This window comes from Schistocerca americana, chromosome 2 (assembly GCF_021461395.2).
Source record: "Schistocerca americana isolate TAMUIC-IGC-003095 chromosome 2, iqSchAmer2.1, whole genome shotgun sequence".
Lineage (NCBI taxonomy): Eukaryota > Metazoa > Arthropoda > Insecta > Orthoptera > Acrididae > Schistocerca > Schistocerca americana.
Window position 1 is genome coordinate 72,789,694 of NC_060120.1, and position 12,782 is coordinate 72,802,475.

At 41.1% G+C, this 12,782-nt stretch overlaps 1 protein-coding gene across 1 annotated transcript in view; it reads left to right on the forward strand.

Moving 5' to 3' along the window:
• LOC124593787 (serpin B3-like) overlaps window positions 1–11,687 on the forward strand; it is a 213,418-nt gene extending 201,731 nt beyond the window's left edge. Inside the window, exons 11-14 of the mRNA XM_047132136.1 lie at window positions 4,849–5,063; window positions 5,540–5,725; window positions 7,317–7,461; window positions 11,454–11,687. Coding sequence (XP_046988092.1) covers window positions 4,849–5,063; window positions 5,540–5,725; window positions 7,317–7,461; window positions 11,454–11,593 — 686 coding nt within the window. The 3' untranslated portion in view covers window positions 11,594–11,687. The remainder of the gene's footprint in view (window positions 1–4,848; window positions 5,064–5,539; window positions 5,726–7,316; window positions 7,462–11,453) is intronic.
• Window positions 11,688–12,782: the final 1,095 nt, after the last annotated feature.

Consider the following 12,782-nt stretch of genomic DNA (forward strand, 5'->3'; position numbering starts at 1 on the left):
CAGATGGCAGTTATAAGAGTCGAGGGGCATGAAAGGGAAGCAGTGGTTGGGAAGGGAGTGAGACAGGGTTGTAGCCTCTCCCCGATGTTATTCAATCTGTATATTGAGCAAGCAGTAAAGGAAACAAAAGAAAAATTCGGAGTAGGTATTAAAATCCATGAAGAAGAAATAAAAACTTTGAGGTTCGCCGATGACACTGTAATTCTGTCAGAGACAGCATAGGCCTTGGAAGAGCAGTTGAACGGAATGGACAGTGTCTTCAAAGGAGGATATAAGATGAACATCAACAAAAGCAAAATGAGGATAATGGAATGCAGTCGAATCAAGTCGGGTGATGCTGAGGAAATTAGATTAGGAAATGAGACACTTAAAGTAGTAAAGCCATTTTGGTATTTGGGGAGCAAAATAACTGATGATGGTCGAAGTAGAGAGGATATAAAATGTAGACTGGCAATGGCAAGGAAAGCGTTTCTGAAGAAGTGAAATTTGTTAACATCGAGTATAGATTTAAGTGTCAGGAAGTCGTGTCTGAAAGTATTTGTATGGAGTGTAGCCGTGTATGGAAGTGAAACATGGACAATAAATAGTTTGGACAAGAAGAGAATAGAAGCTTTCGAAATGTGTGCTACAGAAGAATGCTGAAGTTTAGATGGGTAGATCATATAACTAATGAGGAGGTATTGAATAGGATTGGGGAGAAGAGAAGTTTGTGGCACAACTTGACTAGAAGAAGGGATCGGTTGGTAGGACATGTCCTGAGGCAACAAGGGATCACAAATTTAGCATTGGAGGGCAGCGTGGAGGGCAAAAATCGTAGAGGGAGACCAAGAGATGAATACACTCAGCAGATTCAGAAGGATGTAGGTTGTAGTAGGTACTGGGAGATGAAGGAGCTTGCACAGGATAGATTAGCAAGGAGAGCTGCATCAAACCAGTCTCAGGAATGAAGAGCACAACAACAACACAGATGTATATATCAGGTAACTAATCATGAGGTGCTGAATAGAATTGGGGAGAAGACAAATTTGTGGCACAACCTGGCTAGAAGAAGGGATTAGTTGGCAGGACACATTCTGAAGCATCAGGGAATCACCAGTTTAGTATTGCTATTGGGGTGAAGCGTGGTGGTGGCCGGGGGGGGGGGGGGATAAAATCGAGGAGGGAGGCCAAGGGGTGAATACAGTAAGCAGATTCTTACAGAAGTTAGTTGTTACTCAGAGATGAATTGGCTTGCACAGGATGTAGTAACTTTTGAGCTGCTTCAAACCTCTCTTAGGACTCAAGACCACAACAATAACAACAACAATATCCCCAGTGTTATATAATTAAGGATTTAATATAATGATATTTGTGAAGTCTGAGATCTTCCGAAGGATACCATGTTTTATTGTTGCGAAATGAGTAGTATTCTGCTAAAGAAATGATGAACCCAAGTTTTCCCTTGCCGTTTCCTTTTATGAAGGTTTTTTATGTGGAATGAGGTATACTGCTGGCAGATTGAACTGTAGAAGGAGGAGCCAGTGAGTAGTGGTCGAGTGAGGTCATGTACTGATGTGCTCGTCAATGTATATTTTGTGTTAACAAAAAAATGGTTCAAATGGCTCTGAGCACTATGGGACTTAACATCTTAGGTCATCAGTCCCCTAGAACTTAGAACTACTTAAACCTAACTAACCTAAGGACATCACACAACACCCAGCCATCACGAGGCAGAGAAAATCCCTGACCCCGCCGGGAATCGAACCCGTTTGTGTTAACAGTGGTACCATTTATAGAAGACAACGATAATTATAACTTCTTGAATCGTTTCATGCCAATTGTAGCCATGGCAATTGTAGCTGCAGATGCAAGTTTTTTTTCTAGGCCAAAACATCGTGCTACAAGAATTACAGCATCTCCCTTCAAGAATGCACGTGAAAGTATGACATTAGGCATTCCTTGGTTTGTCTGCTTAAAAAGAGACATGAACAACAGGGAGATTTCTTTCCTAATTTTTTTTTTCGTGCAGTTTCTCAATTTCAAGCTTCTGATAAGGCAAGCCACAGACGGTTTCGCTCTCCACGTTCCCCCACGACCTCAACACTTTCTTTCCCTGCTGCTTCATCTGGTACTTCTCTACGCAACGTGCCGCCTTCCTGGATGTCGTCTTTCACATCCCTGAGGGTCTCATCCATACCTCTGTCCACGTTAAACTCACTAACCAAAGACGGCATCAACATTTTAACAGCTGCCATCTCTTTACCACAAAATCCCTCCTATACAAGCTAGCCATCCGTGGACAACATATCTGCAATGACGAGAACTCCCTTACCGAGTTTGCTGAGGGCCTCATGAAGACCTTCTATGCAGTCAATACTCCCAAACCTAGTCCACAAACAGATTTCTCTTGCCATACCCTCACACACCCCGAATTCTCCCACCATTGACAAGAGTCAGCTACGAATGAGAGCCTCCCTTGTCACCCAGTAACATCCTGGACTGGAACAACTGAACCATATCCTTCACGAGGACCTTGATTTTTCTCTCTCCTGCCCTGAAATGAGGGACATTCTACAACGCTCCTTCCCACCCCCCACCCCGTAAAGGATGTTCTGTCGACCACCCAACCTACACAACATCCTAATCACTTTATAAGTCGTTTCATTAATAAAAAGAGGCTAATGCGCTTTAACATATTTAGTAACAATTTTTTTAAGTTGTTTCATTAATAGAAACATGCATTAGCAGACGACAAGCTGATTATCAAAACATATGTGTAAAATAAAATATTAAACTTCTGAAGATGGGCATGGTAGCCCGAAACGGAACTAAAATAAAACATTAAAAAGTATTTGTGGCTAGTTACACCATTCACGAACTATGATATAATATTGTTTCTTCTACAATACTTTATTTTAAAATTTCGAACACAGATAAGCTTTCTTATGACCACAAAATTTGCTAATATTTTTTAATAAATTATTGAAATGAGGCTCGTTAAATTCTTGTCCATTTACAAACTGACAAAAAAGTTCTTTTATGCCGAGACAAGCTTTTAACATCTTTGAAGGCTTGGGTATTGGACTGTTTTTATTGTATCCATTTTAGCTACATCTTGAGTGGAGCTGCATTGCGTTCCAGAGACGCAAGGACACGCTATTAAAAAGGGACTCATAGTTTTTTGGTTCATCAGTGTATACAGAAGAGCACAGTAATCCTATAAGGAACAATTTTCATTCCTCATTTGACCTTCTATTCCGCCGACACTTCATTATATGTTAATTTAGCATTCATACGGTGCTTGGAATGAGGAACTGTAGTAAGAACTTCCTCAGTGCAGTAATATGGGAAGATGAAATACAAAATCAGAACGGCCAGATGAAGACTTCACTTCCACTCCTAACGAATGCGAGTCCGATGTGTTTACCATAGGAAAATATTTGGTTTCACGAGGACGCAGCTCGGCATTCGATTGTCGGGCTGGTTGACCAAAATCATCAGGTCCGTAAATATACTGTTCACGATAAATCAACTTTTGTGAAGTGCTAGCGGAGGAACCTGGCGCTGCCCATGAGTTTATTTACTACACCTATGCGCCCAACCACGTACCATGCAGCGTCTGGACCTGTGCTTAATGTTTATGACGTCATTCCTTCTGACCTACGTGTCGTACAATGATATAATTTCATAGGTACATTTAGCGGAATATGAAGTAACTATCTGCGAAATTTACTACGAATAGAGGTAGCAGCAAAGATGTAATAAATTTAAACGTCGTGCATGATGCGGCAGCTCTTCACGCATCACATGACGTCATAAGACCGGAACTACATGTCGTACAATCATACAATGTTGCACTTATATTAAGTGATGTGCATACTGTCTGTACAATGCGTCGCGAAAAAATTTACCAGTAAAGAAGTAATAAATTATAGCGTCATGCCTCGTGCGGTACTTCACCATTAACAGCGGAAAAGTAATAAGCAGTAATGGTTTTTACATTTTGTAGAGGTTGTCAGCGAGAACAAAAATTTCGTTGATGTTCGAAATTATGTGTAAAATTTGTTGTATGTTGCTAAATACTTTCATTCACAAATACTAGATAGATAAATTCTGGGACTTCACTCGTCGCGGTCTACGCTTCATTTTGACTCCCCCCCCCACTCCTCCCCCCTTGATAGGTAAGTGGTTCTTACCCCCACAGCGATTGTCGCTTCACAGTAAGGTATATATATGGATTAAGTTTGGTTGAAATCGGCACATTGGTTAGGAAGAGATCCGGAACACACACACACACACACACACATTCATTTTTATAATTTGTATGGACTACTGAGATTGCCATAAAAGTCATCTGCACGCGGTAACATCTTTTGTTGTAGTAATATGAGACAAAGAAAGTGGCGAATTACAAAGGTAAATCGTAAACATGTCACTTAAATTATCGTTGACATTGTAGTTAATTATGTACTGAATAATGTTACTGGACCTTTTTACGAGCCTTTTTTTCACTTATGTATATAAAAATGGTTCAAATGGCTCTGAGCACTATGGGACTCAACTGCTGAGGTCATTAGTCCCCTAGAACTTAGAACTAGTTAAACCTAACTAACCTAAGGGCATCACAAACATCCATGCCCGAGGCAGGATTCGAACCTGCGACCGTAGCGGTCTTGCGGTTCCAGACTGCAGCGCCTTTAACCGCACGACCACTTCGGCCGGCTCTTATGTATATAAGCTTTATGTATTTTCAACTATGCTCAGTTGGGTACTGGCGTTCCCCTGACTCATGGAACAACGTAAATAAATTTGTAAGGTTAGTGGGCATCAAAGTATCATATCCATAAGCAGGCAAATTATTTATTTCAGGCGTCCTGAATGATTTAACGAAGATGGTACTGGTGAATGCCATCTACCTCAATGCTGATTGGCTGCAGCAGTTCGATGTAGCATTTACGTTACCAACACCGTTTCATCTAGCCTCAGGATCAACGAAAAATGTGGATATGATGTACATTGAAGAGGGGTTCAAATACACAGAGATAAGTGAATTGGAATCTCAGGTTGTGCTTCTTCCATACAGGGTATGTTACTAATTATGAACCAACAATAATTGTGCGCTAGATCAATTTGAAGACAAGATATGTAGCTGTATAAACGAGTGAGAAATTATAATACAAGAAATACACATAAGTGTAAAGTATTCCTAAAGATTAAAGGTTCAGAATATTACATAATAACAACTAACAATTATTGCATGAGTTCCCATCAGTAATTGTGATTCTTCAGCGTGTGGAAGTAGGATGACAAAATCGCTATTTCAGAACTATACTTTATTTCAGTAGTGTTGCATTATTACAGACTACAAAGGTGAAAAATTTACCTAATTTAAAAAGTTTTTAACTTTTCCCTCCGATGCTTTACAGATAGTGTTTGTTGTCTGGACGCTACACACGTTTCTGTGTGTTGTGTTCAGTTGTTAACTTAACACGATGCACAATGTTTTAGAGCCATTTAACGTAACATAAGCTATTCATTGCATTTCTTTTTCATGTAACAGGGGAAAAAACTCGGTATGATGATAATACTGCCCAAAGAGCAGAATGGACTTCCGAATCTTGAGAAGAAACTTGCCAACATAAATCTTCAGGACATTCTGTCAGGAATGGGCCAACGGGAAGTGTATCTCTATTTACCAAAATTCAAACTGGAGTACACAGTGGACCTTAAAGCAACATTAAAAACAGTAAGTGAAAAAACAGTAATTTAATGTAGTAATGGTATTTCAGGTCGGTTATGTACTGAGATGCAGTAGGTACACAAAATTAAGCCAAAACTCATCTGCAACTTCCTAAGAGAATTTTCTTATCAGGTATGTAGGGTGTACCATAATTAAGGACGAAAACTGATACGATTGAGAACATACGTTAATAGAAGCAAAACCGTTGGTCTACGGCTCGTTGCGCAAGAATACCGTTTTTGAATATGCACTTATGAGACGTCGCAGAGTTCTGAATGAAAAATTTTCCGACTTGGTACGAGCGTATTGAAATGTAAACTGTTCGATTAAGTCACCATCTATTTGCTGCAAACTCTCTGGTGAGGAAGATGTAACTAATTTGTTACACAACCACAATACTGTGTGACTTACGTACGGTAAGAATCTTTTGCGATTTTCATCTTCAAAATGAAATACATGCATTGTTCTTACAATGCACATACCTTTTATAGCTTTAAAAAGTTGTTAAGAGACATCTGTTAATTCTGTGGCTATTTACTAATAATTTAATTGTTAACAGTGCAAATTTTTAATTGTTAACAGCGCAAGCTGCAAACGAACTGCTGAGCCACTGCAAGAAACCGACAATGCTTACCACTATTAAAACCTACGAAAGCGATCCCTTCCATCTGATGATGTTTCTTAACTATCGAAACGTGTGTAGGATGAAGCAAATACTTGATGCAGAACACATTTTTCCACCTTTTAGTTAACTGTTGGAGTCGTGTGAAAATAGTCTGTTATGGAAATAATGGATAGCATCAGCTATCTGACACACTTCTAAGCTGTGTAGTATAAACACAATTCCAGAATGAATGGAGATGAGGTACTGACGGAAATAAAGCTGTGAGGACAGGCATGAATGTTGCTTGGGAGCACATGCCCACGAAAGGCAAGGGTTTCGAGTTCGAGTCTCGGTCTGGCACGCTGCCGGGAAGTTTTATATAAACACTTTATTATAAACTTGCTCGATATCTTCATCTGTCCTTGTAGTTTTGAACGGACCTCACGCAGATTATGGAGCACTCTTGAATTTAGATACCCATTTCTTAAGTGCTAAAAATGAAGGAACTGCGCCTTTATTTGTCTGCAGCGGAGTATAAGAGCGCAAATGTAGTTATTTGCTCTTCCAACGGCCCTAAGCTTTATATGAAACTTGTCACGTTTTAAGATGGACGAACGGTCCTGCACTAATACTCCACGACATTTGTCACCTTAATGTGCAAGCAATCTCACTTTTTGAGTCAATGTAGTATTTTCATAATAAGATCGGTCACTGTTTACTGCTAATTCGATTTACACGACATCAAATCATGATATATTTGTATGATCCCTTGATGGCTTGATGACATTATTAAAAAAATGATGTGATTTATGGTTGTCTGTTCACTTTGATGCTGACTAGCTTGCAATATTACAGATAGAATAATTCCTAAACGATTTAGTGCTTCTCTATTCTTGTTTGACTTACTCTTACAAAAGTGATAGGGGCCGTATTTTGTAAGTGTTACACGTAATGGAAAATTCGCTAATACCGTTTGCCTAATTTGAATTTCAGCTTGGCATGAGTGATATGTTCGATGGCAACATGGCAAATTTGACTGGTATTAGTGATGAGCCATTAGTAGTTACCAACGTTCTGCACAAGGCTTTCATAGAAGTCAATGAAGAAGGCACAGAAGCAGCAGCAGCAACATTCATTGGTAGGTATTTCAACGACGAATCCCCACGAGCAGCGTTACTTCTGTACATATTTGTTTCGTTTCTGCATACCAAAGTCCACAGCTTTTGTTAATACACAATTAAACAACCACGGAAGAAGTTAGAATTCCCAATAAACCAGTACTAGCTGGGTCGGTGGGAGAACAATCCCACGAAGTTGGAAAATCCTCCTAACGTCGCTGTTAGCACAACAATAAATAGTCCGTATAGCAATCGTTAGCCCAATACAGTATCAATCAGCCGGGTTCTGATAGCATGTCAAGAGGATTTTTGTAGTTTTCACTCGGCAAGCAAAATGATTGTGGACGACGACGAAGCGAGCTTCAGTACTAGAAATTCTTAACTTCCAATTTAAGATGAAGTTTTAACAATTTTGTCTTACTTTCTGTCTTCTTCCGTTGTTTCACGTCTGATCCTTATGCATCGCTGCCATCACTTACAGTAAATTTAGTGAAATCTCGTGCTGCTACCTAGGTGGTGCTTTTGTTAGATTTTATTTTAAATGGTAAGTTAATACCGAATGTAGTTTGACCAAAGTAGAGTGGGCGGGTACTCGCCTGTGTGGTCCGGACTTCTGATATGTATATCTGAGAGCTATCAGTCTGTTGTATAACTTCCTTGTAGTTTTTAGATATCGCTGTACAACAACCAGTAGGTACAATTCTCGCTGTGGGCAGTTCCGGGTAAGATGGAGAGCCAGTCACAGAGCCCTGGTCTGAATTCGTTGCAGCCATCGTATGTGGGTCTCAGCAGCGTTGGCAAAAAGCAACTTCTGCATACTCAAGGAGAGTAGATAGCATGACCAGTGTGGGTGGGTAGCATAGCGTGTGTTGAGAACTGGATATATGTACGTCCCTCAGTCGCCCACGGGACCCGCCACGTACTACTTCTGTGCGTTGGCATCACGTCCGTCGAGCATGGCGCCAAGATATCATGTAGGTGACGCCCAGTTTTCGGCTGTTCCTCTAACGACGACGGGCGGCACAGTTCCTGCCACTACCCTCTTTGCCTGTGTCTTGTATGGGTTGAAAGCTAGCTGCCATTTGGTCGTCTCGTCACCAAGTTGATTTATCGCTGTCTATTGTCTCCGCTGCAATATCCATGCAGTAAGTCTCTTGGAGGACAAGGCAGTGTCATCAGTATGTAACATCAGCTTCATCCATGATGTTTTGGGGATGTCTACTGTAACGTATATGGGATCGGTCCAAGCACCTACCCTGTTGATAAGCCAGATGCAATGGGCCGATGTGATGACACTCTGTCAGCAGCACATGCAAAGTACATGCATTCAGATGCACAGTAGTCTCACATGTGATACAGACTCCATGTGTAATCCCTCATACAACATGGTGTCGTAAGCTCTGGCAACATTTAGAAGCAGGGCTCAACTCATGGTGGTTGAAGGCCTTCATTGCATCCTGTGGGTTGTAGAATTTCGTTTCTAGAATCCGAACTGGACATATGGTAAAATGTTTTCGGCTTCCATACGCTCTAGGAAGCTTTGCAGGAAGAGATGTTCGAACGCATTTGATACTCCAGAGAGTAGGCTTGTCAGTCGATAGCTTTGGAGGAAATTGACATCTTTCACAGGGTTGGGGATGGTTCTGATCTCTGCGTGCTTCCATGTTGCAGGGAAGTTGCCAGTCCTCATTAATGCATTGAAAAAGGTCGTCAAGTGATCAATAGCTGGCTGTGGCCAGTGGAGAAGCAAGGTGTTGGGGATGAGGTCCATTCCTCCAGCCTAGGCGGTGAAGCTGGCATTGGACTTCTCAGTAGTAATTGGTTCTAATCCTTGTTCATCCACGTGCAGTTCCAGGAATCTTGGCAGCCTTTCGTTCACTGTGTAATCCACTGGCCCAAAGTAGTTCGCAAAGACATCCGCCAAGGCATCGGTTCTTGCACTGGGTTTCCCATATGACGTGGAAGAATCCCTATTGTTTTGTGGAGGATGTGTCGTGTCTCCTTCAAGGCGGAGACTCCGATGAGTTTTAGGGTGGAGCTCTGTTGGCCAACGTTTGGTTCCTGTGGTCACTAATTTTGGTGCTATTTCTTGGCGGATGCGGTTGAGCAGTTGTTTCGTTGCAGGATTCATACTAAGCCGCTATTCCCGACAAATCCTATTCTTTTTGGTAACTGGGGTGCGCGACTGGGGTGGCAGTTGACGCGAATGTAGTTGCATCTCCTTCGACGGTGAGGCCTCGCTGACGGCGTCCAAGATACTGCTTGAAAAACATTACAGTGCTGTATCAACTTCTTCCTCCGTTGGGTCAGGAAAATTGCAAGATTCGTAGAGAGATGTTCTTGAAATAAGTTCCAGTTGGTGTGCTTTGTGTCAGTGCCCCTCCCTGGGATGAAGGTGACTCTGTCCTTAAGACGAAAAATTACAGGTAAATAGTCCGCTAAAAGGGCTTTCTTTGCTTCCGCTGTGATAACCTGTGGAAGGCCTTGGACTACTCACACATCGAGACTTGTGCTCGAGACGGCTATTGGCTCAGCAGGACTAACAATAGTTGCTTTCCGCACGACACGCAATAATCACGAGTCATCAGCGTTCGTGAGCCTTGAATTTTACGCAGTATTTTTGGCACTGAAATCCCCTACGATAAAAACCATATCTGGACGATAATAACGTCGCGAAATTGTTGTTCTCGAGTATGCCCCGTGGCAGCCTTTGTCTCGCTATTAAGGTTGTCCGACAGCAGTAGCGGTTGTTTCAATAGTCTTCAGGACCAGTAAGTGCAGCAGGTGATGTTGGAGGGTACGGTGTATGTGGCCAGCAGTACCACCACCAGCCTTGAGTCGGCAGTTTGATAACAACAGAAGTTGGTGACTTGCACTTTGGTGCCCGACTTCAAGTGTATATCTGCAACGAGGACACCTCGATGGTCGCTTTACGATGGATTCGTCTGAACTCTCCTTGATGTGTATGGATGCCGTTTGTGTTCCACGTACTTACTCTCAGATCTACTCTTTCAGTGTCCATGTTGTGGTTGACTGGGTTGTTGGTGAGCGGTCTGGAGCTCTTTCAGTATTGCAGCTGTGATGAGTAGAGACAATTCCCTCATGGTGGCGCGCACAATTTTAAGAGTTTTCATTTAACGAATTCAGTGGCATTATTTTTCAGTACACCCTCGATGTATGAGGTAACAAGCAAAGTCGGTCGGGCATTGAATTTAACTTTAAGAGGGGAATTGACCTCTCTGAAAATGAGGAAAGGGAGGTTATTAGAGACGATTGACGTCCCAATTAGACAATGTAAACTAAACTGCTCACGGCACACGTGCGGTAGCGGAGCATTAATTTTGTTATCGTTTTTCTATGTTGTTTTATAAGGAGGATAACAGCTTTCTCATCAATAGTACATTTACCGTGCATAAGTGCAGGTGGGTAGTTGAGTGTCTCTGTCTGCTACTTTTTTTGTTCCGTTTTCTGCGAACTGTGACCGACACAGATTTGATAGCTTCAATTGATACATCAGGTATCAATGGCAATACGCATAATCGCTTTAATGTTTCTTAGGCAGTTAATCACAGGAGCTGAATCACCGAAGCCAGATTTGCATTTCCCTCCTTGCAAATGAAATTATTTGGTTTTCATTCGGAAATGACGCTCGCCATATTAACTGGTTTCTTCTTTTTGCACTACTTTTTCAGCCAAGTACCTAGAACATTCAGTGAACGTCTGGAGCCAATGCTATCCGTGTGAAAAGTCGTTGAACGTTATCAGTTTGTTGTGTACTGCGAAAGATCGTTGAACTGATGATGATGAATCCTCAGCGAATTTCTCATCTGATTTATTGATTTCGTAAAATTATGTTTCTAGAATTTTTCAGACGCTCGTACTGTTGTACCACAACTGATCTCAAAATAATTTTTTTTCCACCTACTTGTAGTGCGTGATCAAAACAAAACATAAGGTTAGAAATGAGATAATGCTTTCTAACATATTCTCATGTCCTCTCTTTTATTTTCAGCTGTTGTGGGCCGCTATGACGTATTATATTCTAAGCCACCTGTAACTTTCAAGGCAGACCATCCGTTCGTGTTCCTGATATTGGACCAGCAGACTCACACTGTGCTGTTTGCAGGTCGCTACTCAACTCCTGCTCCGTGATGTATAACAGATCAAGATTTCTGCGTAATTTATTTTATTCTTTAAAAAGATGTATTCTATGGAAAATAAATATCTACTTGTCTATGGTGCATAATTCTTCCTACACAAGAAATGATATGCAGCACAGAAGATCATTACATTTTCCTTCATACTTAAGATGAACGCTACAAATTTGGTACTGAAATATATGGATAATTAATTCCACAGAAAACTGAACAAGCTCACTGTAAAATTTGTCTGTTGAAATAATATTTTGGCAACTATTTAAATGATAAGCGGCTTGCAAGATGCCATGCCCTTTTTTTTTTTTTTTTTTTTTTTTTTTTTACTGTCAAGTTAAATGTGTCCTCCACGACTTGATTTCCCGAGCCATCCTCTTCATCTCAGAGTAGCACTTGCATCCAGCGTCCTCAGTTGGCGGTTGGATGTCTTCCGATCTCTGTACTCCCTTAAAATTTTTGACCACTAAGACATTCCTCTTACCACTGAAGTAATTTTCCGAGGCCCGAACACATGTTCCATCATCATGCATCTTCTTCTAATTAGTTTTCTTCCTCTATTCTAATCCTCACCTATTCTGCGGGGAACCTCGTTTCTAACATGTCGACTTAATTTTCAGCACCCTCTTGTAACGCCACGTCTCCAACGCTTCGATTTTGTTATTTCTTTATTTCCTTTTGCCTGTGAATGCTCTTTTTTGTCTGTGCTAACATGTTTCTTCCGCCCTCTTAGTCCGTCACGTAATTTTTTGCTTCCTATACAGTGGAATTCTCTCTTTTCGCATATTTCATAATCCACCGACTAACGTTTTAGTTGATCACTAATCACGTTTATCCTACTTATTACCGTCATCTTTCTTTAGTTTGCTGGTAGTCTATAGTATTTGCTCAGCAGAATTAATTAAGTTCAGTCGTTGTAATTCTTCCTCGTTTCAAAGAAAACAGCAGTAGTATCAATGATTTTCATTGCTGATATATTTTCGAACAGAATTTAACGACATTTCTGAATTATCCATTAATGCGGCTACACCTCGTAGACATATAGGATAAATTTTAGTGGAGAAGGACTGTATCCTTGTCTGATGTCCTAGTGAGGACCTCTATCTTAGCCTTAGATTCCTGTTATTGCCTCTTGTTCTTTGTGTACATTGTATACACAAGTTTTGTTTTCTTTTTCAAGAGCAACGCCG